General features: G+C 48.4%; 8 protein-coding genes across 8 annotated transcripts; 6 read left to right on the top strand and 2 right to left on the bottom strand.

The window, feature by feature from the left end:
- Positions 1-3,427: 3,427 nt before the first annotated feature.
- Positions 3,428-3,640, top strand: DEU56DRAFT_712794 (uncharacterized protein; the record flags this gene model as incomplete). Its single annotated transcript, XM_041347531.1, has 1 exon — positions 3,428-3,640. A coding segment is annotated over one exon (213 nt), but the record flags the coding sequence as incomplete, so codon positions are not given.
- A 63-nt stretch (positions 3,641-3,703) lies between these two features.
- Positions 3,704-6,926, top strand: DEU56DRAFT_742363 (uncharacterized protein; the record flags this gene model as incomplete). The annotated part of the gene is made up of 8 exons (XM_041348927.1): positions 3,704-3,997; positions 4,063-4,235; positions 4,620-4,782; positions 4,834-4,979; positions 5,035-5,666; positions 5,721-5,832; positions 5,888-6,624; positions 6,679-6,926. 8 exons carry the CDS (start codon positions 3,704-3,706, stop codon positions 6,924-6,926), a joined length of 2,505 nt encoding a protein of 834 aa, XP_041205378.1.
- Positions 6,927-8,430: 1,504 nt separating this feature from the next.
- Positions 8,431-9,784, top strand: DEU56DRAFT_891554 (CHAT domain-containing protein; the record flags this gene model as incomplete). Its single annotated transcript, XM_041356300.1, has 1 exon — positions 8,431-9,784. The coding sequence occupies exon 1, from the start codon at positions 8,660-8,662 to the stop codon at positions 9,782-9,784; it is 1,125 nt and encodes a 374-aa protein (XP_041205377.1). The 5' UTR covers positions 8,431-8,659.
- Positions 9,785-10,359: 575 nt separating this feature from the next.
- On the bottom strand, positions 10,360-11,115 carry DEU56DRAFT_820537 (uncharacterized protein; the record flags this gene model as incomplete). The annotated part of the gene is given in 5 exon segments (XM_041354082.1): positions 10,360-10,386; positions 10,406-10,409; positions 10,558-10,811; positions 10,860-10,934; positions 11,010-11,115. Coding segments are annotated over 3 exon segments (435 nt in total), but the record flags the coding sequence as incomplete, so codon positions are not given.
- Positions 11,116-11,451: 336 nt separating this feature from the next.
- DEU56DRAFT_530038 (uncharacterized protein) lies at positions 11,452-12,495 on the top strand. The gene has a single exon (XM_041346654.1). The coding sequence runs from the start codon at positions 11,739-11,741 to the stop codon at positions 12,231-12,233; it is 495 nt and encodes a 164-aa protein (XP_041205375.1). The 5' UTR covers positions 11,452-11,738; the 3' UTR covers positions 12,234-12,495.
- DEU56DRAFT_820527 (uncharacterized protein) lies at positions 12,263-13,614 on the top strand (the record flags this gene model as incomplete). Its single annotated transcript, XM_041354081.1, is given in 6 exon segments — positions 12,263-12,265; positions 12,587-12,735; positions 12,805-13,057; positions 13,077-13,181; positions 13,205-13,327; positions 13,383-13,614. The coding sequence occupies 6 exon segments, from the start codon at positions 12,263-12,265 to the stop codon at positions 13,542-13,544; spliced, it is 795 nt and encodes a 264-aa protein (XP_041205374.1). The 3' UTR covers positions 13,545-13,614.
- A 231-nt stretch (positions 13,615-13,845) lies between these two features.
- On the top strand, positions 13,846-17,164 carry DEU56DRAFT_903261 (TPR-like protein; the record flags this gene model as incomplete). Its single annotated transcript, XM_041356630.1, has 2 exons — positions 13,846-13,920; positions 13,981-17,164. Exon 2 carries the CDS (start codon positions 14,075-14,077, stop codon positions 17,162-17,164), a length of 3,090 nt encoding a protein of 1,029 aa, XP_041205373.1. The 5' UTR covers positions 13,846-13,920; positions 13,981-14,074.
- Positions 17,165-21,297: 4,133 nt separating this feature from the next.
- DEU56DRAFT_915738 (uncharacterized protein) lies at positions 21,298-23,108 on the bottom strand (the record flags this gene model as incomplete). Its single annotated transcript, XM_041357781.1, has 6 exons — positions 21,298-22,050; positions 22,308-22,479; positions 22,552-22,716; positions 22,771-22,812; positions 22,877-23,027; positions 23,084-23,108. The coding sequence occupies 6 exons, from the start codon at positions 23,106-23,108 to the stop codon at positions 21,298-21,300; spliced, it is 1,308 nt and encodes a 435-aa protein (XP_041205372.1).
- Positions 23,109-23,158: the final 50 nt, after the last annotated feature.

Here is a 23,158-nt window from a genome sequence, read left to right as displayed (position 1 = left end):
GCTTGGTTGATTCAACTTGAAGCACACAAATAAAAGTAACCAATGTGAAACACCATCGAAACACTTTGTTTTGCATGCAACGCATAATTTCACTAGCAGTACCTGCCGCCTTCACTATTACTTACTACTACTCCAAGAAGGTAAGCTTGACAACTCTGCCTTGTCAAGTGCCGCCATTTGGTGTGCTGAAAGTGCCGATCAGTAACATTTGAGACTCGATGTTACTTCCAGTCCCGTTCTAACTAAACCCCAATGTTGACTTTGACTTTGACTTTTCAGATCACTTTTCCCTTCACAACACCACACTGCCCGTTCCACTCATCACCCATCATGGCTGCTGTGCATGGTCCACTTGCACCTACCCACCCACCCCCCTTTCAGAATGCCCGGAGCACCTCATTCGTGTATTGTTATCATCCTACACTGTTGGTGGGTCCACTCATCACCCTATCACAGCTGCTGTGCATGGTCCACTTGTACCTATCCCCCTTTCAGAATGCTCAGAGCATTCCTCATTCACGTATGGGTTATGATCCTGCACAGTTGGTGAGCCCACTCATCACCCTATCACTGCTGCTGTGCATGGTCCACTTGTACCTACCCCCCCATCCCCCTTTCAGAATGCCCAGAGCGTTCCTCATTCACGTATTGTTATCATCCTACACTGTTGGTGAGTCAACTCATCACCCCATCATGGCTGCTGTGCAATGGTCCACTTGTACCTACCCCCCCCCCTCCCCCAACCCCCCTTTCAGAAAGTTCTTATTAGCCGCTCATCATTCCACATGTTCAACTTCGCATAAGCGCCACCCAAACCCCAACCAACTCAACCTTCCACGAGACACTCTGACCCATTTCATGGTCATGAGCAGCCTTCGTGGTTGTGCACAAGGTTCATCAAACCCATCTGTTTGCTTGTCCCAAATTACCTCCCCCCCCATTGTCTTCTAACTCTCAAGTGAAGCTCCACATTTCATCGCATATGCCCTCCACCGCATGAAGTATCATCCCACACCATTAGTGAGTCTTATAGCCGCTCATCATTCCACATGTTTCAACTTTGAAAATCATAGCATACTTAGAGCGCGTTCCTTATTCAAAATTCAAGGGTAACAAGGCACTTGTCACTTGGAACCGAGCTGACCGGCCTTATGTGTGATGTAATCTATTAGAGTTCCGAATTCGTGGAACTGTTGATTTCATATATGTATACCATTTTAGTCAAATTAGCCACTACTGTTTTCTATCAGTTGCTTCCATCATTTCATAATCATCTACAATGTACCCTAAATTGGGACAAATTGACAGTGTGGGAATTCAGACGGCTATTTTTTCTTTGTTTCAGTCGGTTCATATTTTCTCCCTCCCTCACATGGACAACTCAAGAAGTGAAACAACAAAGCTAAGGGCTGCACTGACTGGTCAGATCACTCAAATTATGAGGGATTCTGCAAACACAAGTGTTTTCAAGGAGGGGAAAGTACCAATCTCACCTTCTACACAAGGCAAGGTATGACAGTTCATCATTTAACATTATGTTTTGACTTGCTAACCTGTTCAGGTTGAGAATTGGAGTGCAACTAAACAGTTGCTTGGCAACAGCTGATGCTCCATCAAAGTGTCCTTCCTCAATATCCGAATATGAAATAACTCGAGCAGCGCTCACAATTGCTTATGCAATGGTAAACCCTTGTGAGTTACTTATGTAATAACTGTATTACCAGGGTTTTGATCTGAGTGGCAGATCATGTAGACTGGGATGTTGAGAGATATGCCGAAATGGCAAAGTGCTCTCCACCCAAGGCAGACGGTTCACCCTCCCCAGAAATAGAACGATTACAGAAATACTTCCCCCCAGCAGCAATAGGCAAAATGTCTGCACCAGCAACCATTGTGGACAAACATGGTAAATAATGATGGTGTACTTGCCTGGTATCTTGTCAAGATCTCGAGTTGTAAGTTTGTTATTTGATGGGGATTCCCTCTCGTAACATTATTTCATTTTGTAGGACTATGTGAACACAGCCACTAAGGGTTTGCGAAATATGCTTCTTAGAACTGTTCCGACTTCATCGGCCTCAAAACAATCTTGGCGATCTCAAGGCTTTGTTGTGCCTGAGGGAGGGGGAATTTTCGGAGCTGGAAGAGTTACAGTAGCTCCGGCATATTTTATGCAAAGACATGAGGTATTTGTCTAATCAATAACATCTAGCCAGTTCTTGCTCATTTTTGCAGAGAATTCAAGACCCACTGGTCACATCTGCTTCATACTCATCTGCAGAAGTCCAAGAGTGGCTCGCCGCCTTATCGACTACTGAATATTTTTGGAACGCAATTACCGCTGCCTCGGCTCCTGGTCTGTTTGAAGCAGGTTCCACTGCTATTTCGGAAGTTGTACAGCAAGTCAGGAGGGCGAGTAAACCAGATGCAGTGCCTGTGTCTCAATGGCCCTCAATCTTCTCTGGATTGGAAGTAATTGCCAACCGTGTCACATTTTCTCATAGAGACCCTGGTAGGGCACCTTCACTCTTTGATCTTTTAGTGAGTTTGGGTAGTGGTCATGAGGCCAAGTTGACATTACGAGATATCGGAGCGGAGCTGGATTATCACCCTGGGACCATGGTCTTCATTTCAGGCAAGGTTCTGGAGCATTCTATCGGTCCATGGATTAAAGGAGAAAGGATTGTCATTGCCCATTTCATGAAAGATAAAGTTCATTCTAGAGTGGGGGTGCCAAGACCAGCATTTCCAACACAGGACTTTTTTTTGCAGATGGTGGGAAGGCAAACCAAAAGAGAGTGAAGTACGAAATGTCAGAGGGGGGTGGGGGGGTGAAGGGATAAGTCAGGTGTTTGAGCATACATACTAGATCTAAATGAGGTAGTAGTTTAGCCATTTCTATCAATGATTGTGTCAACTACAACCAAAATATTAAGGACATCCTCTTTTGCCTTAGTAACAGTATGTCTCCTCAAAAAAAAACTCGCCTCAAGGCAGCTACATTTTCCTTCAAAGGAAGAGGTCGATTATCCAAAGGCAAAGACCTAGATGTCGATTACGTGTCTCACAAACAAGTCCTTGGAAAGAAAAGGAAGATGACCTGGGTGGAATCATGTGCCGATGCCTTCTATGACACTGCCCCAACACCATCTCCTTCCTCTAGCCCTCGTAAACGGGTCAGAGAGGAAACTCAAGGGTTGCCAAGCATTCAGGAGGAATTTGATGGAGAAGTCCTCGGTGACTTTAATTCATATACAGAGAACCAATCAAGAAAAACAAAGGTGACCAGATTGATGCATAGCAATTTAATTCTATACTCAATCGAGATCAAATGAACTAGACTCAGAACGACTTTATCCAAGAATATCTGCCTTTCCGAGACTCATATCTCGATATCCTCCTTGACTTGGAGAAGCCCTCTGATGTCTTGGAGTGCCAGTCTTGTCAGATTGGTGAAGGGAAATTCCATTGTTTGACATGCAGTGGGGATCAGACATTTTGTCATCCTTGCATTGTCAAAACCCACCAACATTTGCCCTTTCACAAGGTTCAACAGTGGACTGGAAAATGCTTTGAAGACAAGTCGCTCGAAGAATTGGGTATTGTCTGGTATATGGGCCATGGGGGGCAACCATGTCCGTTTTCTGAAGACCCACAGGCATGGGAGGATATGCCATTGGATGCAGAGGCTGGGTCTGTGCCAATGGAGACCTTTTCCAGTTCAACTACGACATCCACCCTGACCATCATACATTCAACTGGAGTGTTTTTGCACAATGTTGTTTGGTGTGGTTGTCCTGGGTCTAAGCATCAGCAGCATCTGCAGTTGCTGAAGGCCAGGTTATTTCCTGCAAGCGTCACTCGACCCCGAACTGCCTTCACTTTTGAAGTCTTAGATCATTTTCTAATTGATGCACTAGAGTGCAAGACTTCAGCATCAAGCTTCTTTGAGAAAATTCGACGAATGACCAATCACTCATTCCCTGGTACTGTTCCTGTGAGAGCATATAGTTATTCTTTTCAACAGTTGGACTGACCATATCAAATGTCTTTGCTGGCTAGAATCGATATCGAGAACTCATGAGGGTGTCTCGTCTATGGAGAGACTTGATGAGCCGAAAATGCTTCGGATTTGGCCATGACACTAGGGAGAAACCTGGCAAGGGTGATCTGGCTTGGTTTTGCCCTTCGTGTCCTCAGCCTGGCATCAACATACCTGATAACTGGCAAGACAAGTACGAAAGGCAAGTCATCTATTGTTGGTTCGGATTATAAGAAGGCTGGCTTTCTCTTCTATACAACATTCAAGAACATTATACTGACCGGCCGGCTGTGTGCTTCGTGTTGTACAAAAACTCTGGCCTTGCTGGCTTAGTTTCCGACAAAGCTGGCCAGTACTGTATAGACAGGCTGTAGACCTGGGCCGGCCGGCCAAACTCTGATATTGTATTTGGCTGGCCAGGACTGTATAGACAGGACGTAGAACCATTCCGGCCGGCTGACCTCAGATAATACATTGTCAGTCGACACTGTACAGACACAAGTATGCAAGCCTTGGCTAGCTGTACCTTCTATTTATTTGACCTCATTCATTGAACTTATACTTATTCTTTACACAGTTGGCTCATTTCGCAAAGATTCGTTGTGGATGGAAACTTTACTGCTCAACATATGACTATGAAAAAGCCACAGTTAGACATTAGTCTTTCAGATGGTCTTGGTTATATGGTGAAAGAGAGAGAATATCAGACTCATCTCTCATTGGCTGTCGAAAGTAAGGAGGTGAGTTGACTTTTAGCAAGGGTATTTGACTTTGCTTGACAGCCTGTATAGCGCTCTTCTTGTAGCAATCACCGAGCAATCAACACTGCAAATATCAGCAGGAGTAATCTTCGAGCAACAGGGGTAGGAGCAACTGCCTGTGCCCGACATGGATGCTTTGTTCCACACAGCATAGTTGATTTTCAGAAGGGCGAAAGGTCTGTACATCCTCCTAAACAGCATGTTTAACAAGTGAGCTCATGAGATGTTTAGACACATGAACATTGACTATTCAATATGCAATGCTTTGAATTATCATTCGGCTGGTATAGACTCCTCTCTCATTATTTATGATGTGGGGTGTCAGTGGAGTATTAATTTTTTACAGAGAGTGGCTGAGAGCCAAGGCTTATCCGTACCAGAAAATATGCAGATCATCCCTGCGGTTGGAAAATTCCATCTCAGCGCTCACAAATTGGCTTGCTTTGCAAGGTACAGCCTCAACTTTGTTCAAGGCGCTGGACATGTTGATGGGGAGATTTTGGAGACCTTATGGGCACCATTCAATAAGATTTCCCCAACTGCTCGGTCAATGAGTCATGCTCATCGCCAAGAAGTTCTTGATGATCATATGAGAGACTCAAACTGGAAAAAAATAGTTGGAATAAGTAAGCACTTCAATCATGTATATCTAAAACTGTGCTTGACACTTAAAATTCTAGCGAAGACTCTCTTGACCAAGTATAAACGTGCTCTCAAAGGTGTTGATGAGACAAAATCTCCTTTTGATGAACTGGCCCAGTCTCTGAATCCTGGGAAGATTTTGATGTGGGAAATTGATGAGAAAAAGGCTGTGGAAGAACGTGGGGAGTATCTTGACATCTACCAGTTGCAGATCAACAAAGGTAAGTGAGCTCTGTCTGAGGCTTATAAGACATCTAATCTGGAACTGAGTTCAGCCCCAACTATGGCAGAGATTCGGCTCAAATTAACCGAGTCTGAGAACGTTGACGACAGACTTCCAGGAACAGTATCTTGGCTCATCACTGGTATCAATCTGGAGGATTTACAGTACGTAATCAATTTGATTGGAACAACAGAATCGCTTGACAAAGAGCTATTTTAGGGATGCATTGAGAGCGAACATACGACAACTTCCTAATGATGCAACCTCTGCTCAGAAAGCTTCTATAGCAGAAAAGAGACAGAGATTGGCAGCTAGGATTGCCAAATTTCATGAAACTGCCGATGCTATGACTGCTGGCATGGATCTTGATATTGGAACAGTGCATTCTGACGATCCTAGATTCTGTCGTACAGATAACGATGGTAATGAGTGGGTGGAGGTTTCAGATGAAGAGATCTCAGAGGATATAGATGAAGAAATCCTCACAGAAGAGATGGGTATCTGGATGCCATCTTCGACTTCTCGACACAACAGATTGACTCTTGGGCTGGGCCCCCTTCAAGCTGAAGAGTTGGAACTTCGAAAAGGCCAAGCCAACGACTGCCTAGAAAACCTTCGTATGGCTCTCGGTCACAAGGCCCTTATTTATCGTCAGTATTTTCGAAGTGCCGATTCTACATGGGCTGGCACCAGGTCGAAGCAAGAAGCTCGTCGATGTCAGCTCAAAATTGACAAATATGTAAGAAGCTATCAGAGGGCAAGGTCAGCAATGCAACATCTAGGCATGGACGAAGCTACCTTGGGCAGTATTTATCGAGAAATATTGCCCACCGAACTGAGTATAGACAAAGAGGTGACAGAAGAAAATAGATTTGGTCAAGGGTCAGACAGACTGGCTTGGTTTTGGAGGGTGAATAATGCCAACGAAGGTCAAGAAGATGCTTGGATGGATGAATGTAAGAACAAAATTTCATCTCAAGTGCAAGTCACTTCAACTCACTCTGATTTAGTCTATAGGGTCAACTGGTTGAAGGCAAAGGCTAGATGGAGTAGATGGCAGGAGGAGTTGAGTCTGGTAAGACATGAAATGGGTTGGACCATAAACTGGTTCAAGTATCACCAGAAAGAATGGAACAGAAGGTGGCAGCAAGCGACTAGACCTGGTCATCAAGCCTATGCTTATCAACAGGTCTTGATGTGGGGAAGGTTTGCTCAGGATGCTGAGAAGGCTTTCAATGGGTGTGGATTTGTACCTTGATATATTATACCCACACTCCTGCAAATTGCACATTGAATGAGATGCCCTAAGTCTACCTACTGGGCAGTATTAACTTAAGGACTGCGAACAGGCCAGCCATCCTCTTAAATATGTAGACCCAGGCTGGCCAGTTTCTTAGTGAAATATTACAAACTGGCCAGCCATGCTCTTATACACGTAGAACCAGGCTGGCCGGTTTGCTAGTCAAATATAAGCAAACTGGCCGGTTTGCTAGTCAAATATAAGCAAACTGGCCAGCCATGCTCTTATACACGTAGAACCAGGCTGGCCGGTTTGCTAGTCAAATATTAGCAAACTGGCCGGTTTGCTAGTCAAATATAAGCAAACTGGCCAGCCATGCTCTTATACACGTAGAACCAGGCTGGCCGGTTTGCTAGTCAAATATAAGCAAACTGGCCAGCCATGCTCTTATACACGTAGAACCAGGCTGGCCGGTTTGCTAGTCAAATATTAGCAAACTGGCCGGTTTGCTAGTCAAATATAAGCAAACTGGCCAGCCATGCTCTTATACACGTAGAACCAGGCTGGCCGGTTTGCTAGTCAAATATTAGCAAACTGGCCAGCCATGCTCTTACATATGTAGCACCAGGCCGGCCAGTTTGCTATTGAAATATTAGCAAACTGGCCAGCCATGCTCTTACACATGTAGGACCAAGCTGGCCAGTTTGCTAGTGAAATATAAGCAAATTGGCTAGCCATGCTAGTGACATATTAGCAAACTGGCCAGCCATGTTCTTACATATGTAGAACCATGCTGGCCGGTTTGCTATTGAAATATAAGCAAACTGGCCAGCCATGCTTTTACACATGTAAAACCAAGCTGGCCAGTTTGCTAGTGAAATATAAGCAAATTGGCAGGTTTGCTAGTGAATTATAAGCAAACTTGCCAGCCATGCTAGTGAAATATTGGCAAATTGGCCAGCCATGTTCTTACACATGTATATACAGACTGGCAGGTTCACCAATGACTACATATACTAGCCAGCCTGATCCTATGGTTAGTACACTCAATGGCCAGTATATTAACTTAAGGACTATGCACTGGCCAGCCATGCTCCTACCCACGTAGATACAAGCTGGCCAGTCTACTAATGAAATCAGACTGCAGTAGATATATTCTGCATATACCAGCCAGCTTGATCTTATGGCTAGTATATGTCATATGATATATCGGCCGGCACTCATTCTACATACAAGACAAAAGAGATGGTTATAGTATTATAGACTGGCCGGCACTGATACTACATACAAGAGATTGGCCTATAATACCTCGGCCAGCACCAATCCTACATGAAATAATGATACACTGTACACCGGCCAGTACCTATCCTACATGAAATAATGATACTGAAGTGATAATAAGATAGTACACCGGCCAGCACTTATCCTACATGCACCGGCCGGGGACTGGCTAGCCATGATTCTACGACCTTTTGGCACATCCGGGGCAGGGGTTCTACGTAAGGAAATGACTGAAGTATGTGTGCAGTATTCGTCATGGCGCACTGACAACTGCTGTGGAACTGGTGGAGCAAGGCCGTGCCGTATTCTGGACCCAGTTGGCACGCTTACGCTCACCGCTCGATGAACTTTCCCTGTCCGGTGACGCCGGCGCAGCCTTGGAGAAAGAGTTCAAGCAGCTGAGCTTTGGCCTTCGTAGTGCGCTTGATCAGTCTACTGAAGAGCAGTCCCCACAAATCCGACAACTGACCATGCAATGGAATGATGTCGTCTCCCGCATCCGCATGCTGCCTGACTTTTCTCGGTTTCTCCTGCCTCCCCTTTTCTCCAACCTACAGAAGGCTGCTGAAGAAGGACCTGTCATCATCGTCAATGCAAGCCAATATGGCTGTGACGCCTTGATTATCTTCAGTGCACAAGATCCTGTCCACGTTCCACTCGATATCCCGCAGACTGAACTCTCCGAGTTGTCTTCGGAGTTTCAGTCCCTCTCAGAGCAATTTGGTGCTTCTGATCGTCACAACAAACTTGTCAGCATCCTCCGCAAGCTTTGGGATCGTGTTGTGGACCCCGTGGTCCGAGCTCTTGGGGCGTCTAAAGTCCACCATGGCTCGCGTATCTGGTGGTGCCCCACTGCCGAGTTCACGCTTCTTCCTCTACATGCAGCAGGACCGTACGAGAAGAACAAAAACAACTTATCTGACATTTATATCTCTTCTCACACCCCCACTTTGGCGACACTCATCCGGGCGAGACAGCGGGTTTCTCAAGAGGTGTCCACACAACATTTTGTTGCCATCGGTCAAGCGAATCCGGACAGAGGGAAGGAACTCCGTCATGTCGCTCCTGAGTTAGCCATCGTCGCTCAGCGTCTCAGGCCCGTCGTCTCCTTCACATCACTCGAGGATGGCGATGCAACAGTCCAGGGTGCACTTGATGCACTAAATCATAATCAGTGGCTCCATCTGGCTTGCCATGGAATGCCACATCGGACGCAATCGTTCGACTCTTCCTTCGCAATGCGCGATGGGCCGTTGATGATCAAAGAAATCATCCGGTCCAACTGGCAGAACCCGGAGTTCGCATTCTTATCGGCTTGCCACACTACCGTGGGCCATGAGAAGAGTCCCGACGAGGCGATACATCTCGCTGCGGCTATGCAATTCTCTGGATTTCGCAGTGTGATAGGTTCCATGTGGTCTGTCGACGATGAGGTTGCACGACAGATTGTGTCCGTTTTTTACCGCAAACTGGTCGATGGCTCAGGGAGATTGGACTGCACGCGGGCTGCGGTAGCGTTGCACAAGGCTGTAAAATCATTGCGCAAGAAGATTCCACTAGAACAGCAGATCGTGTTTGTTCACATGGGCGTCTAGTTTGATTGGTTCGTCATGTTATTGCATTCTATATTATCCTGGTTGCTTTCATTACCCTGTTGTCCCACCTAGATCCCAGTTATTCAAATCATGTCTGCATGATACTCTTTTTTTGTTTGTTGTGTACTAGTACTGCAAGCACCGATCCATTGAATGATATACATTGCTTTGTCAAACATACAAATCAGCTGGCTGTCGACACAGGACTTTGTGGGATGGGCTGGTGCATGGCTCTTCTTTGATAATATATTTCTCTGCGGTTACTGAAGATTTTGCGTGGCATAGGATGCAGAGCATCCTACAACCTACACATCCTTTCTAGATAGAAGGGGACGAGCCACGATCTCGCAGCCCACCAATATTTAGGCTCATAATTCCAGCGGCATCGCATAAAGATATCGATAGTGAACAAGTATCAAGAGAATGCATACAATTACGACAGAATGATCTGATCCACTGCCTTCCAAGCCAACTATCGTTGTCTGACGCACTGCGTTAAGGCTTCCCCAAGCCTCCAGCCATCAATATGCAAGAAATCATTATACAGCCTGTAGCTCAAATCCGCAACAGTGTTGGCAAGCTCCAATGCGCGCTTCATATTCCTGTCCAAAATGTGTTAAATCTGCAGGCACCACATACAAAGTTATATGTTATAGGATTTGCTCTCGAGAGGCGTAGATCATGACATGCAGCCGCAGTATAAGCTCGGGGAGATATATCTGCCGAATGCGAGTTAGCTCGCGGGAGCGACGGTCTCCTGTCTCGTCTGGCACCATCCAGTCCGAAGTGAGCAGTTTCACGACTGTATCGTAAGCCTGGTCAATTAACCAAGCAGCCCTGGTGTTCCGGTTCATTATCGATACCTCTAGGCTCTGGCACTCCACGACACGGTCAAGACTGTCCTGGATAATAAAGAATTGCCTGTAGTGAAGGTAATCTTTGGCTCGTTGCTCAGGCTGGTCGATGAAGGAGAGTTCACGCGGAAGCATCTCCACAAGGATCTTTGCAAGCAAAACACTCCCGGCACCTGAAGTCATATTGAGCCATGATAGTAGAACCCCGACAATAAGCTTACCTAGGAAGTACCGCAAAATGACGGTCACCTGTTCCAGCGCAGTATTATGTATTCCATCCTCGGACGTTGTCCACGCTATGGAACGCAAGTAGCAGGAGCTCGATATCTGATGGAGTGGCCTGCAACGGAATGACAGAAGACTGGGCGCACGAGTCAATGCTAATCGACGTTCGTTGATGTCTGCGATAAGTTCGAGCGAAGTCAAGAACATCGCATATCGCTCGACTGCGTTGTCTCCTAGTGCGCCAGCATACATTGCAATCAACTCTCATTGGCCTGCAGCCTGACAAGGAAATTAGTGCGGAACAAAACAACCAAGGACAAACTCTCACCTCCAATACTTGTAGGTAAGTCTCGAGAACGACTTGGGTTGCGAGCGGCGGGAAGCACCAAGTTTCAAATGTATCACTCACTGGCATTCGTAGCTGAGGCCAGCGGCGTCAAGCATGTTGTATATCGAAATGCAAAGGTTTTTTGTACCCTTTGTTTCGAAATTGCGACTGCTAGCTTGGCGTAATCGAGCCAATACTGGCAGCTGTATGATGCTTTGCGACGCCGCAGAGGGTCCAACCAGAAAATGTTTCCTCGCAACCTCAGCTTAGTGAACTGCAGGCTGCGGCATGTACAGCCGCAGAAATGTTGAATTGATTGTCTCCTCCACTTTGGTGACAGACCGCGACCTGTTTATACATCGTTTGGACCTATGTAGTGCTGGTGTCGTAGCCCGGTGTTGATGGACGTAACTTGAAGCGTTCGAAATCGAAGTTCCGGGAGTTGGCCCGGTGTTAGGTGACGTATCATTTTACATACATAAGGCCGGCCCATCAGAAATGTGCCTCGTGGGCTAGCTCCCGCGAAGGCAGGCAACGGAGAGCCTCAATGGGTATACATCTTCTCGTCGCTCTCATTTCACATCTTCATTTTGTTGTACCCTCGCTCCGATCCCTACCACCTCTCACCGAGCTCCACGTCCACTGGCAGGGCAGTCGCACCACATCTCTAACGGTCATTTGGAATATCAGTTCTGAAGCGAGATTGAGGGATGCTGATGAACGGGAGCGGAAGGATGTTAGGTGGAGACTAGGCGGAGGGGTGATTCTGATATTGATTATGGTGATGATGACGAAGATGAAGATGGAGATGGAGGTGGAAGTGGTGTTCTGGCAATCGATGGTGGATCTGGACCCGGATCTTGAGCCCAGTTTGAAGGCTATGAAAGGCTTCGTTCAGAGTATGAGTGCGGAGGGATCGCGGTATCGCACGATGGACGACACCGAGGACGAGCAACGGATGAGAATCGAGGACGAGGAAGAAGACGATGGAAGCGACTTCCATGGCGCCTATAGCGACACGAACGATGAAGAAAACAAATAAGAAAAGCAGTGCTTGAAGTGGAGGAAGAGATGGTTATCGCAGAACTGGAGGGTGGAAAATCTCGTGAAGCTTTACCCTCAGGTGATTTTGATGAAGGGGAAAATTCGTCGGACAATGAGCTCAGTCCAGGAGGTAGGTTCACGGCTAAACTCCGTCGACTCCGCGAGAAATCGCGCTCGATGAAGCCAGCGACAGCTGCCTCTGGGGGTGATTCAGCCTGAGAGGAGCATGAGCAGGAGGATGCTGCTTTCTCGCGTTGGAATCGAGGTGATTCCGACGATGATTACATCGCAGGAATAGAGGTATCTCTATATCCCCTCCTTCCACTCCACAAGGGCTGACCTCTTGTACAGGAAAAGCTCGAAATGCGCAGCGACATAGCTAGCGGTAAAGATCGTAAAATGCGCAAGAAACTGTTCCGTGTAATCCAGAATGGTCAATTTGACCACGTCGACGACTACGAGAAATTGGACGGATCTTTCAGCTTTCAGCTAGCGAATGGGTACTCTTGTCATGTCGTGTCTATCAGTTATCTAATCGATTTTCAGAGCGCAGGAAAGACAAGGTGAAGGAACTACTTACCTGCCGAACTCCAAGAGACATGGAAGAAAGATCGAGCCAAGAAAGCTGAACTCAGACTAGCTCGCGAACAGGCTCGCCTTGCCGATGCCGTAGATCCGATTTTCCCAAAGAAAGGCGGGAATAAGGGGCGCAAGGCAATGCGGGCAGCTGCCCAAATGGATCCAAGCGAGCTCACTGACATTCGGAATGCTGTCGTCGATATGGTGTCACTGGAGAAGCAGATTTGCCGCTTCATCGGTGATGTATTATGTCGGCGGAAAGAACAACATGGTACTTCCTCCGATGAACAAGGCGTCATTGAGGAAGGAAGTTCACGAGCTTGCTAATCCGTTTAACCTCAAGAGTCAGAGTAAAGGTAAGGAGCTGGTAGATATACTACTCTCATCAAGTCCACGAAGACCCGTGCTGTTGATGAACATAAAGTCAAGAAAGTCATGAAGAGACACGGAGGCAGATTTGATAATAATACTAATACTGTGCCTCGACACAAAGATGGAGATGAAGTTGGCAAGGTATGGGGTTCCTCCATTTTCAATGAAATGCAGCTCTTACATTTTCCGTTCGTAGGCTGCTCCAAAGATCGGAGAAACGAATGTTGGGTTCAGGATGCTTGCTTCGATGGGGTGGGCAGAAGGAGACAGGATTGGTGGCAATGCGTCCATTGGGATTGATGTGCCTTTGACAGCCATAATCGAGAACACGAAGCTGGGTCTGGGCGCGACTCGATAGTCACATCTTCAGAGCGGAATCTAATACCCTCCATGACCCCATATTGACCTGGGCCCTGATGAAGCACAGCAAGTCCACCGTCCTCATGGATAGCGCAGTCTGAAGAATGACGTCTAGCTACTGGACATCACGATCAAGTATAGACGGGCATATTTCATTGTCTCTTCACCAAGCTTCCTACCATATTCTGCTCAACGATGTTAGCGTCATCTCACTGCGATTTTCCTGTTCCTGTATTCTTTTATAGTTCACACGGCTGTAATCGTGAATTCACTAATGCCTCAGCCTCAGTACTTGCTACTAGTTCTTACTACATATACAAGTTCAGCGCTCACTAAACCATTTCCATTCCAGGTCTCAGTGCTCGAATATCTATGTGCGTGTGTATTGCAATTCAAACATATCCACCTGGATTTTGTACTCATGAAAGGCATAGTCACGGTGTTGTCTTCACCGAATCGCGCTCTGCGGCTTCATCCTCCCCGTGTTCTTGACCAGCGACAGTCCTCGTGTAACTTGATTATAACAGCATGGCAGACAGGGTGCAAGAGTGTCGAGCGGCATTGCAGAGCTGTCCCCCCGGTCATTCTGATCGATCAGCGTCTCTCAACAATCTTGCCATCAGCCTTCATGACAGATTCGAGCAGCGGGGCACCCTGTCTGACCTTGATGAGGCCATCGAGCTCCATAGGGCTGCACTACTCCTTCGTCCCCCCGGTCATTCTAATCGATCAGTGTCTCTCAACAATCTTGCCACCAGCCTTCATGACAGATTCGAGCAGCGGGGCGTCCCGTCTGACCTCGATGAGGCCATCGAGCTCCATCGGGCTGAACTACTCCTTCGTGCCCCCGGTCATCCTGATCGATCAGCGTCTCTCAACAATCCTGCCATCAGCCTTCAAGCCGGATTCGAGCAGCGGTATGTCCCGTCTGACCTTGATGAGGCCATCGAGCTCCATCGGGCTGCACTACTCCTTTATCCCTCCGGTCATTCTGATCGATCAGCGTGTCTCGACAATCTTGGTAGTAGCCTTCTTTATAGATTCCAGCAGCAGGGTGTCCTGTCTGACCTTCATGAGGCCATTGAGTTCCATCGGACTGCACTACTCCTTCGTCCCCCCGGTCATTCTGATCGATCTACGTCTCTCAACAATCTTGCTGATAGCCTACGAGCCAGATTCCAGCTGCGGAGTGGCCTGTTTGACCTTGATGAGGCCATCGAGCTCCATCGGGCTGTATTACTCCTTCGTCCCCCTGGTCATTCTAATCGATCAGCGTCTCTCAACAATCTTGCCATCAGCCTTGTAAACATGTTCAAGCATCGGGGTGTCCCGTCTGACCTTGATGAGGCCATCGAGCTCCATCAGGCTGTACTACTCCTTCGTCCCCCCGGTCATCCTGATCGATCAGCGTCTCTCAACAATCTTGGCATCAGCCTTCGAACCAGATTCGAGCAGCGGGGCGTCCCGTCTGACCTTGATGAGGCCATCGAGCTCCATCGGGCTGCAGTGCTCCTTCGTCCCCCTGGTCATCCTCATCGATCAATGTCTCTCAGCAGTTTTGCCGACAGCCTTCAAATCAGATTTGAGCATCGGGGCGTCCCGTCTGACCTTGATGAGGCCATCGAGCTCTATCAGGCTGCACTACTCCTTCTTCCCCCCGGTCATTCTGATCGACCATGGTCTCTCAACCATCTTGCCTTTAGCCTTCAAAACAGATTCGCGCAGCGAGGCGTCCCGTCTGACCTTGATGAGGCCATCGAGCTCCATCAGGCTGCACTACTCCTTCTCCCCCCCGGTCATTCTGATCGATCGATGACTCTCAACAATCTTGCCTCTAGCCTTCAAAATAGATTCGAGCATCGGGGCGTCCCGTCTGACCTTGATGAGGCCATCGAGCTCCATCAGGCTGCACTACTCCTTCTTCCCCCCGGTCATGCTGATCGATCAGCGTGTCTCGACAATCTTGCCCTCAGCCTTCAAAACAGATTCGAGCAGCGGGGCGTCCCGTCTGACCTGGATGAAGCATTTAGGCTGTATGTGCAACTCTCCTACCTATCCCATGCAGTCTCTCGTAAGGATCTTACTACCGCCAAGTCATGGGCCACCTCTGCCGAAAAGACGAACCATGACTCTGCATTGCTTGCTTATCAAACTGCATTGAAATTCCTAGATCAGCATGTTACTATACTGTCGCCTTCTCCACACCTATTTGATGTCGTCAGGATGGCCACAGCTTCACTTGCCATGGACGCTTTCTCGTGCAGTATTCGTCATGGCGAACTGACAACTGCTGTGGAACTGGTGGAGCAAGGCCGTGCCGTCTTCTGGACCCAGTTGGCACGCTTACGCTCACCGCTCGATGAACTTTCTCTGTCCGGTGACACCGGCGCAGCCTTGGAGAAAGAGTTCAAGCAGCTCAGCTTTGGCCTTCGTAGCGCGTTTGAACAGTCTACTGGAGAGCCGTCCCCACAAATCCGACAACTGACCATGCAATGGAATGATGTCGTCTCCCGTATCCGCATGCTGCCTGACTTTTCTCGGTTTCTCCTACCTCCCCTTTTCTCCAACCTACAGAAGGCTTCTGAGGAAGGCCCTGTCATCATCGTCAATGCAAGCCAATATGGCTGTGACGCCTTGATTATCTTCAGTGCACAAGATCCTGTCCACGTTCCACTCGATATCGCGCGGACCGAAGTCTCCGAGTTGTCTTCGGAGCTTCAGTCCCTCGCAGAGGAATTTGGTGCTTCTGATTGTCAATACAGACTTGTCGGCATCCTCCGCAAGCTTTGGGATCGTGTTGTTGACCCCGTTGTCCGAGCTCTTGAGGCGTCTGAAATCCACCATGGCTCGCGTATCTGGTGGTGCCCCACTGCTGAGTTCACGCTTCTTCCTCTACATGCAGCAGGACCGTACGAGAAGAACAAAAACAACTTATCTGACATTTATATCTCCTCTTACACCCCCACTTTGGCGACACTCATTCAGGCGAGACAGCGGGTTTCTCAAGAGGTGTCCAAACAACAATTTGTTGCCATCGGTCAAACGAATCCGTACAGAGGGAATGAATCCCGTCATGTCGCTCCTGAGTTAGCCATCGTCGCTCAGTGTCTCGGGCTTGTCGTCGCCTTCACATCACTCGACGATGGCGATGCAACAGTCCAGGGTGCACTTGATGCACTAAACCATAATCAGTGGCTCCATCTGGCTTGCCATGGAATGCCGCATCGGACGCAACCGTTCGACTCTTCCTTCGCAATGCGCGATGGGCCGTTGATGATCAAGGAAATCATCCGGTCCAACTGGCAGAACCTGGAGTTTGCATTCTTATCGACTTGCCACACTATGGTGGGCCATGAAAAGAGTCCCGACGAGGCGATACATCTTGCTGCGGCTATGCAATTCTCTGGATTTCGCAGTGTGATAGGTTCCATGTGGTCTATCGACGATGAGGTTGCACGACAGATTGTGTCCGTTTTTTTACCGCAAACTGGTCGATGGCTCAGGGAGATTGGACTGCACGCGGGCTGCGGTAGCGTTGCACAAGGCTGTAAAATCATTGCGCAAGACGATTCCACTAGAACAGCAGATCGTGTTTGTTCACATGGGTGTCTAGTTTGATTGATTCTTCATGTTATTACATTCTATGTTATCCTGATTGCTTTCATTACCCTGTTGTCTGCTGCAATTGAGATGGCGGCGAAGACACATTTTCTAATACTGCCAGGCCTCCATCCCAGAAGCCACTACCTAGTTTGATCACATCTGCGGTCTGTTTCTCCTCGCATAAGATGCTGATTTGCGCCCGCAGGTGGCCTTCCCATGTCCGACATGCAGACTTCAGGAGACTGAATGTTTGCGGGCAGGGCGCAAAAGCTGCATAGAGAATGCACTCTGGGTTGGCTTCAAGGCACGTTAATAAAATGGCATACAAACGGTTGAATGGCGCGCATTCAGGGCTGCTCTTGCGCATGTTGATTTCCACAATTTTTGACGTGGATTTCCCAGCCATCCTTCGGCATTCCCAGCGCCATTGATGCTGTCGTCATCTCGTTGCTCATTTGCTGTTGGGCAGATTAGAGATGCACATACGATGCGTGGAGCTTGACTTACCAATACTAGTTCGCCACTGAAACTGCAGCAGCCCTCCATGGCTGATGCTGTTTTTTCTGCATGATTTAACTGCCTCATCCAATCTACCAGCACAAAAAAATGAATAGAGCGCGCGTGTGCTAGGCTTTTTTAAAATCCCTGTAAAAAAGGATTGCGTTTCAATCAGTGCTTCGACAAGCTCACAGCGTCATCAACTGTTGATGATCGACCATCACTTCTGTTCATGGCATCAGGATCTAGGTCTTCCACCAGACCCTTTCTGATTCCTGAGCCTGTGTATAGAACCTGTATAGCAGATCGAGCGAGACGTATCTTTGGCACCACACTTCACTTTACTCGACACCGCTTCAACATTATCCACTAGCACATCAAGTAACGTTCCTTTTGTCTTCATTCGTAGCTCGTACCTATGAGTGATGGATGGATAATGAGAGATCAGTCCTAGTCTTGCATCTACACCTTTTTTCACAATCTCCAACAGCGGAAATTTAACACTTCTTTATGCAACGTCGACTCGTGGAAACGCGACGTCGGACGTTTCAACCATATGCTAGAAAGCAAACACGTCAGATTCAGCTCTAGGACTCGGGAGGAATAGGATTCACTCCAGGCTCACCCTTCAAACGCACAGTGACCCATATGGACCTTCTATCTGACAGCAGCTGTCACATGAGCAATCTTTATATTCGGTGATTGTGTAGTCTGGTCCACAAAAAAACAAGAATGGCATATCATTGTTGTGACCTGCGAGCGTTCCGCACTCCAAATGATCTGTGAGCCATAAGCATACAGTCTGAGACCCGCGCGTCCAGAACCCACTAGCCTGAGACTGCGGGGTACTCACTAGCTTGGGCGCAGGCGTGGCCGATGATCTGTGCGGTAGCTGTATCAGCTATTACTGCGGCAGACATGATCATAGTTGCGGGTGAGATGAATTTCATAGTTGCGATTCAGCAAAGGGCTAATGGCTGATGGTATTTTGCTGTCCGCATGACTATCTTCAGTTTTATACACGGCCCGGGGTGTGTATCTGATGCTCGCATGTCCGATGTACTACCGGAACAGATGCCAATGCTCCGTGGCACGGTGTCTTTCAAGTACTGCAATCGACTAGTGCAGTCACAGAGCTCCAATTTTATTACGATGTCTCTAGCGGCGCGGAATCGCACATCCACGAGAAATTGAGCTGGGAAAGCACCAAGTTTCAAATGTATCACTCACTGGCATTCGTAGCTGAGGCCAGCGGCGTTAAGTATGTTACATATCGAAATGCAAAGGTTTTTTGCACCCTTTGTTTCGAACTTGCGACTGCTAGCTTGGCGTAGTCGAATCAATGCTGGCAGCTGTATGATACTTTGCGATGCCGCAGAGGGTCCACCCAGAAAATGTTTCCTCGCAACCTCGGCTTAGTGAACTGCAGCATGTACAGCCGCAGAAATGTTGAATTGATTGTCTCCTCCACTTTGGTGACAGAACGAGGCCTGTTTATACATCGCTTGGACCTATGTAGTGCTTGTGTCGTGGCCTGTTAATCATGATGGACGCAACTTGAAGCGTTCGAAATCGAAGTCCGGGAGTTGGCCCGGTGTTAGGTGACGTATCGTTTTACATACATAAGGCCGTCACGGTGCTCCCGGATCCCGCGAGGCAACTGAACTCTCATTTCACATTCTCACTCACAACCCGTTGACATTTTGTCGTACCCTTCGCTCCGATTTACCACCTCTCAGATCTCACCGAGCTTCACGCCCACAGGTTGGCGGGGCAGTCGCACCATATCTCTTACAGTCGTTTGGAGTATCAGTATGGGGCGAGGGATTTTCTTGAATGCTTATCACATGCGAATATGGCCACTCGCTCCCAAAAAGCCGCAGCTTCTGCTCAAACACTTTGTTCGGGTTCGTGCCACTAATAATCTGTTGCTGTTCATACATTCCGGCAGTGAACAGGACGGATCGAAGAAGCATCGTAACTTCAGGAGACGCTCATCCTATTGAAATGAAGAATTTGATCATCAGTATGTACGTGCATGTTCTGGTTTCTTGCAAATCGGAAGGATAGGAAGCAGGGGCGTCCATATGTCGCGGCGTATTTCGCTGATACGAATATATTTCCACTTTTCTGAGCTGGCATATGACGATGCCTGCCCCAGGTGATACTAAGGAGATCTACATGCAGATGCCATCCGGATCAATGCCCGCCCACCGAGGCATTGATTGTATCACAGGCACAAGAAGCCTAGTACTAGTATCATGAAGAATTCTGCTAGTCAGAGTGGCTGCTGGCAGTCCAGAGACGAACACACAAACTTTCAGGTGGGCATCTGGATGTTGGATGTAGCATGCGTATCTGACGCTGCCCGAGATGTGTGCAGGACAAAAACGCGTGGAGGAATCGTCCGAGCCAGACAATATCCTATGAGCGGTTATAGCATTCAAGGCAATGCAGCACATGCCAAGCGGGGCGAGGATTGCGCCTAGAACGTTGTCCTTGCTCGAGAGGTTGTGGGCGTGAATGGTGGTAGTAATCGGAATAGTAGACTACAAAGTCCCAGGCTTTATCATTGTCAACACATCGATCCTGCCGATAGGTTTCAAAGTAAACGCCTATGTCAACAAATACGATCGAGAGTTCGAATGGGAATTTCGTCCGCAATGTCCCCTGCCTTGGGGGCACTGGAGATCACTGTGCTCGCTAGTTTATGATATCTCTGGACACTGAGGGCGGCAGCCGTGGCACGGAAACCACTGAATTATGTTCTTCAACGCGATGAGTTGGTACTGTACAGCGATTTGAGGTAAGAACCCAGTAGATAAACAACCGCACTGGAGTACAGACATGAACGTTTGGGACGGCTGTAGGGAGTGGTTAACAGAAGTATACGAGTGACTGCAAATAAACTAGACACCAATGTGAACAAACACGATCTGCTGTTCAAATGGAATCTTCTTGCGCAACCCTTGTGCAACGCTCCTGTGGCACGTCTGTAGTTCAATTTCCCTGAATCATCAACCAAGTTGTCATGATAAAGGACAGAGACGTTCTCGCCTGCGACACTGTCGGCGACAGACCACATAGAACCTATCAAACTGAAAAATCCAGGAAATTGCGTGACTGCAGCGAGATGAATTGCCTCATCGGGGCTCGACTTATCGCCACCAGCCGACAGGAATGCAAACTCCGGGTTCTGCAAGTGAGTTCGTATGATATCCCTGATATTAAAGGCCCGTCGTGCATGGCGAACGAAGACTCGAATGGTTGTTTTCGATTTGGCATGCCATGACAGGCCAGGTGGAGCCACTGTTTGCGGCTCAACGGATCCAAGGCTCCCTAGACTGTCGTTTCACTGTCCGCAAGCGATATAAATGACAGGAAGGACTTAACACGCTGAGCAACGACATCCAACTCAGCAGCGACACAGCGAAGTGCCTTCCCTCCGTCTGGGTTTGCTTGACCGTTGGCAACGAAATTCTGAGTGGACGCATCTCGAGAAACTTGCTGTCCTGCAAGAATGAGCGCTGCCAAAGTTGGGGTGTAAGGAGGAGATGTAATTCAGCTCGTAGGGTCCTGCTGCATGTAGATAGAGCAGCGTGAACTCGGCAGTAGGACATCACCAAATGCGTGAGCCACGAGCCCACGAACTACCTCAGCACTTGAATAATATGGCCAACGATATCCTTCCATTGCTTGAATCCATCTCCTAAGGCTCCGCCGGCATCACCTGAAATAGCACGGTCATCCAGTGGGTGCGAAAGTGCGCCAACTGGGTCCAGTATACTGCACGGCCTTGCTCCACCAATTCTACAGCAGTCTCCAAGGCTCCATAACGAACAACGCATGATAAAGCATCCGTGGCAAGGGACTCTGAAGTGGCCTCCCTGGCCATATCGAGATGGCGGGAAGATGATGACGAAACCGCAACATGCTGATCGAGTGATTTCAATGCGGTCTGATAGGCAACCAATGCTATGCTTCAGGTACTCGGCGGAGAGGGCTCGTGGCTTTGCAACACGAAGATCTCCACGAGAGGCCATGTGAGATACTTCGGGGACTTGTAAATGAGGGCTGAAGGCCTCTTTTAAGTCTGATGAACGGCCATGCTGCTGGAACCTGTCTAGAAGGCTGATGGCAAGGCTGTTGAAAGACGTTGATCGATCAGGATTGCTGAAGGGACGGAGCGAGAGAGCATCTCGATGAAGCTCGATGGCTTCATTCAGGCCAGGCAAGATGCCCAGCTGCTGGAATCTGCCTTGAAGGCTGTCGGCAAGGTTATTAATAGGCATGACCCGACGAGGATGGCCAGTGGGACGGAGGGCCAGTAAAGCTCGATTGACTTCGATGGCCCCATTCAGGTCAGACAAGATTCCCTGCTGGTAGGACCCCCTTGTAGGCTCCTGGCAAGGATGTCGAGGGATGAGGATCGATGTGGATGGCCAGAGGGAAGGAGCGCCAGTGCAGCTCGATTGAGCTCGATGGCCTCATCCAGGTTCGAAGGCTGATGGAAAGGTTGAGAAACGTGAATCGATCAGTGTTTCCAGGGGGATAATGCGCCAGTGCAGCTCGCTCGAGGCCGATGGCCTCATCCAGGTCAGAAAGGACGACCCGCTGCTCGAATCTTTCCGGAAGGGCGGTGGCAAGATTGTTGAGATACAAAGGTCGAGAGGGTGGTGGCAAAGTTGCCCGATCGACCGGCAAGACGAAGTGCTAATGCAGCTCGATTGAGCTCGATGGCCTCAGACAGGTCAGACCGAATGCCATCCTGTTCGATTCTGGTGTGAAGGCTGTTGGCAAGGTCGTTGGAAGACCTGGATCGATGAGGATAGCTAGTGGGCAGAGTGCCAGCACAGCTCGATTGAACTCGATGGCCTCTTCCAAGTCAGAGGACACATTCCAACTTGAATCTGTCTCGAAGGCTTTTGGCAAAGTTGTTGAGAGACCTGGATCGACGAGGATGATCAGCGGCACAGAGTGCTAGTGCAGCTCGATGGAGCTCAATGGCTTCATCCAAGTCAAACAGGACACCCCGCTGGCGCAGTCTTTCTGCGAGGTTGTTGGCAAGGCTGTTGAGAGACAAGATGAGTACAAAATCAAATGAGATCGGGGCGAATACGCACGCAACGAGCAGAAATTTGAGCAGCCATGAGTTTGAAAGCGAGCTAGCTAGGCCTTCAATTTCATGAGCTCGTCTTGAAGACGCCCACACAGCAGCTCGACACGTACTACCGCCAGGCTTTGAGGGCCCTTGCTGACGACTTCATCTCTTCCGAGAGGCTCTTCCCATTAAATGAACGTCTGTCTGATTCCCGGTCTCCTAGTCCATCGTTCCGACGTTTACGCAAGGTTGCGAGCTGTTGTAGTTGTTTGCGGGATGCTGTAATTTGGAGCCATAGTAACTTACCATGCTTGCTACCGTGACTTACTACGTACTCCAGCGGATTAGAACAAACAGCATCTTGACTTCCCTGCGACTCGGACTCGGACTTCATCGTATCCAGATTCCGC

Source organism: Suillus clintonianus (assembly GCF_016758775.1).
Source record: "Suillus clintonianus strain FC179 chromosome Unknown DEU56scaffold_72, whole genome shotgun sequence".
Lineage (NCBI taxonomy): Eukaryota > Fungi > Basidiomycota > Agaricomycetes > Boletales > Suillaceae > Suillus > Suillus clintonianus.
The sequence above is the reverse complement of the archived record's forward strand: the minus strand, read 5'-3'. Positions and strand labels throughout refer to the sequence as shown.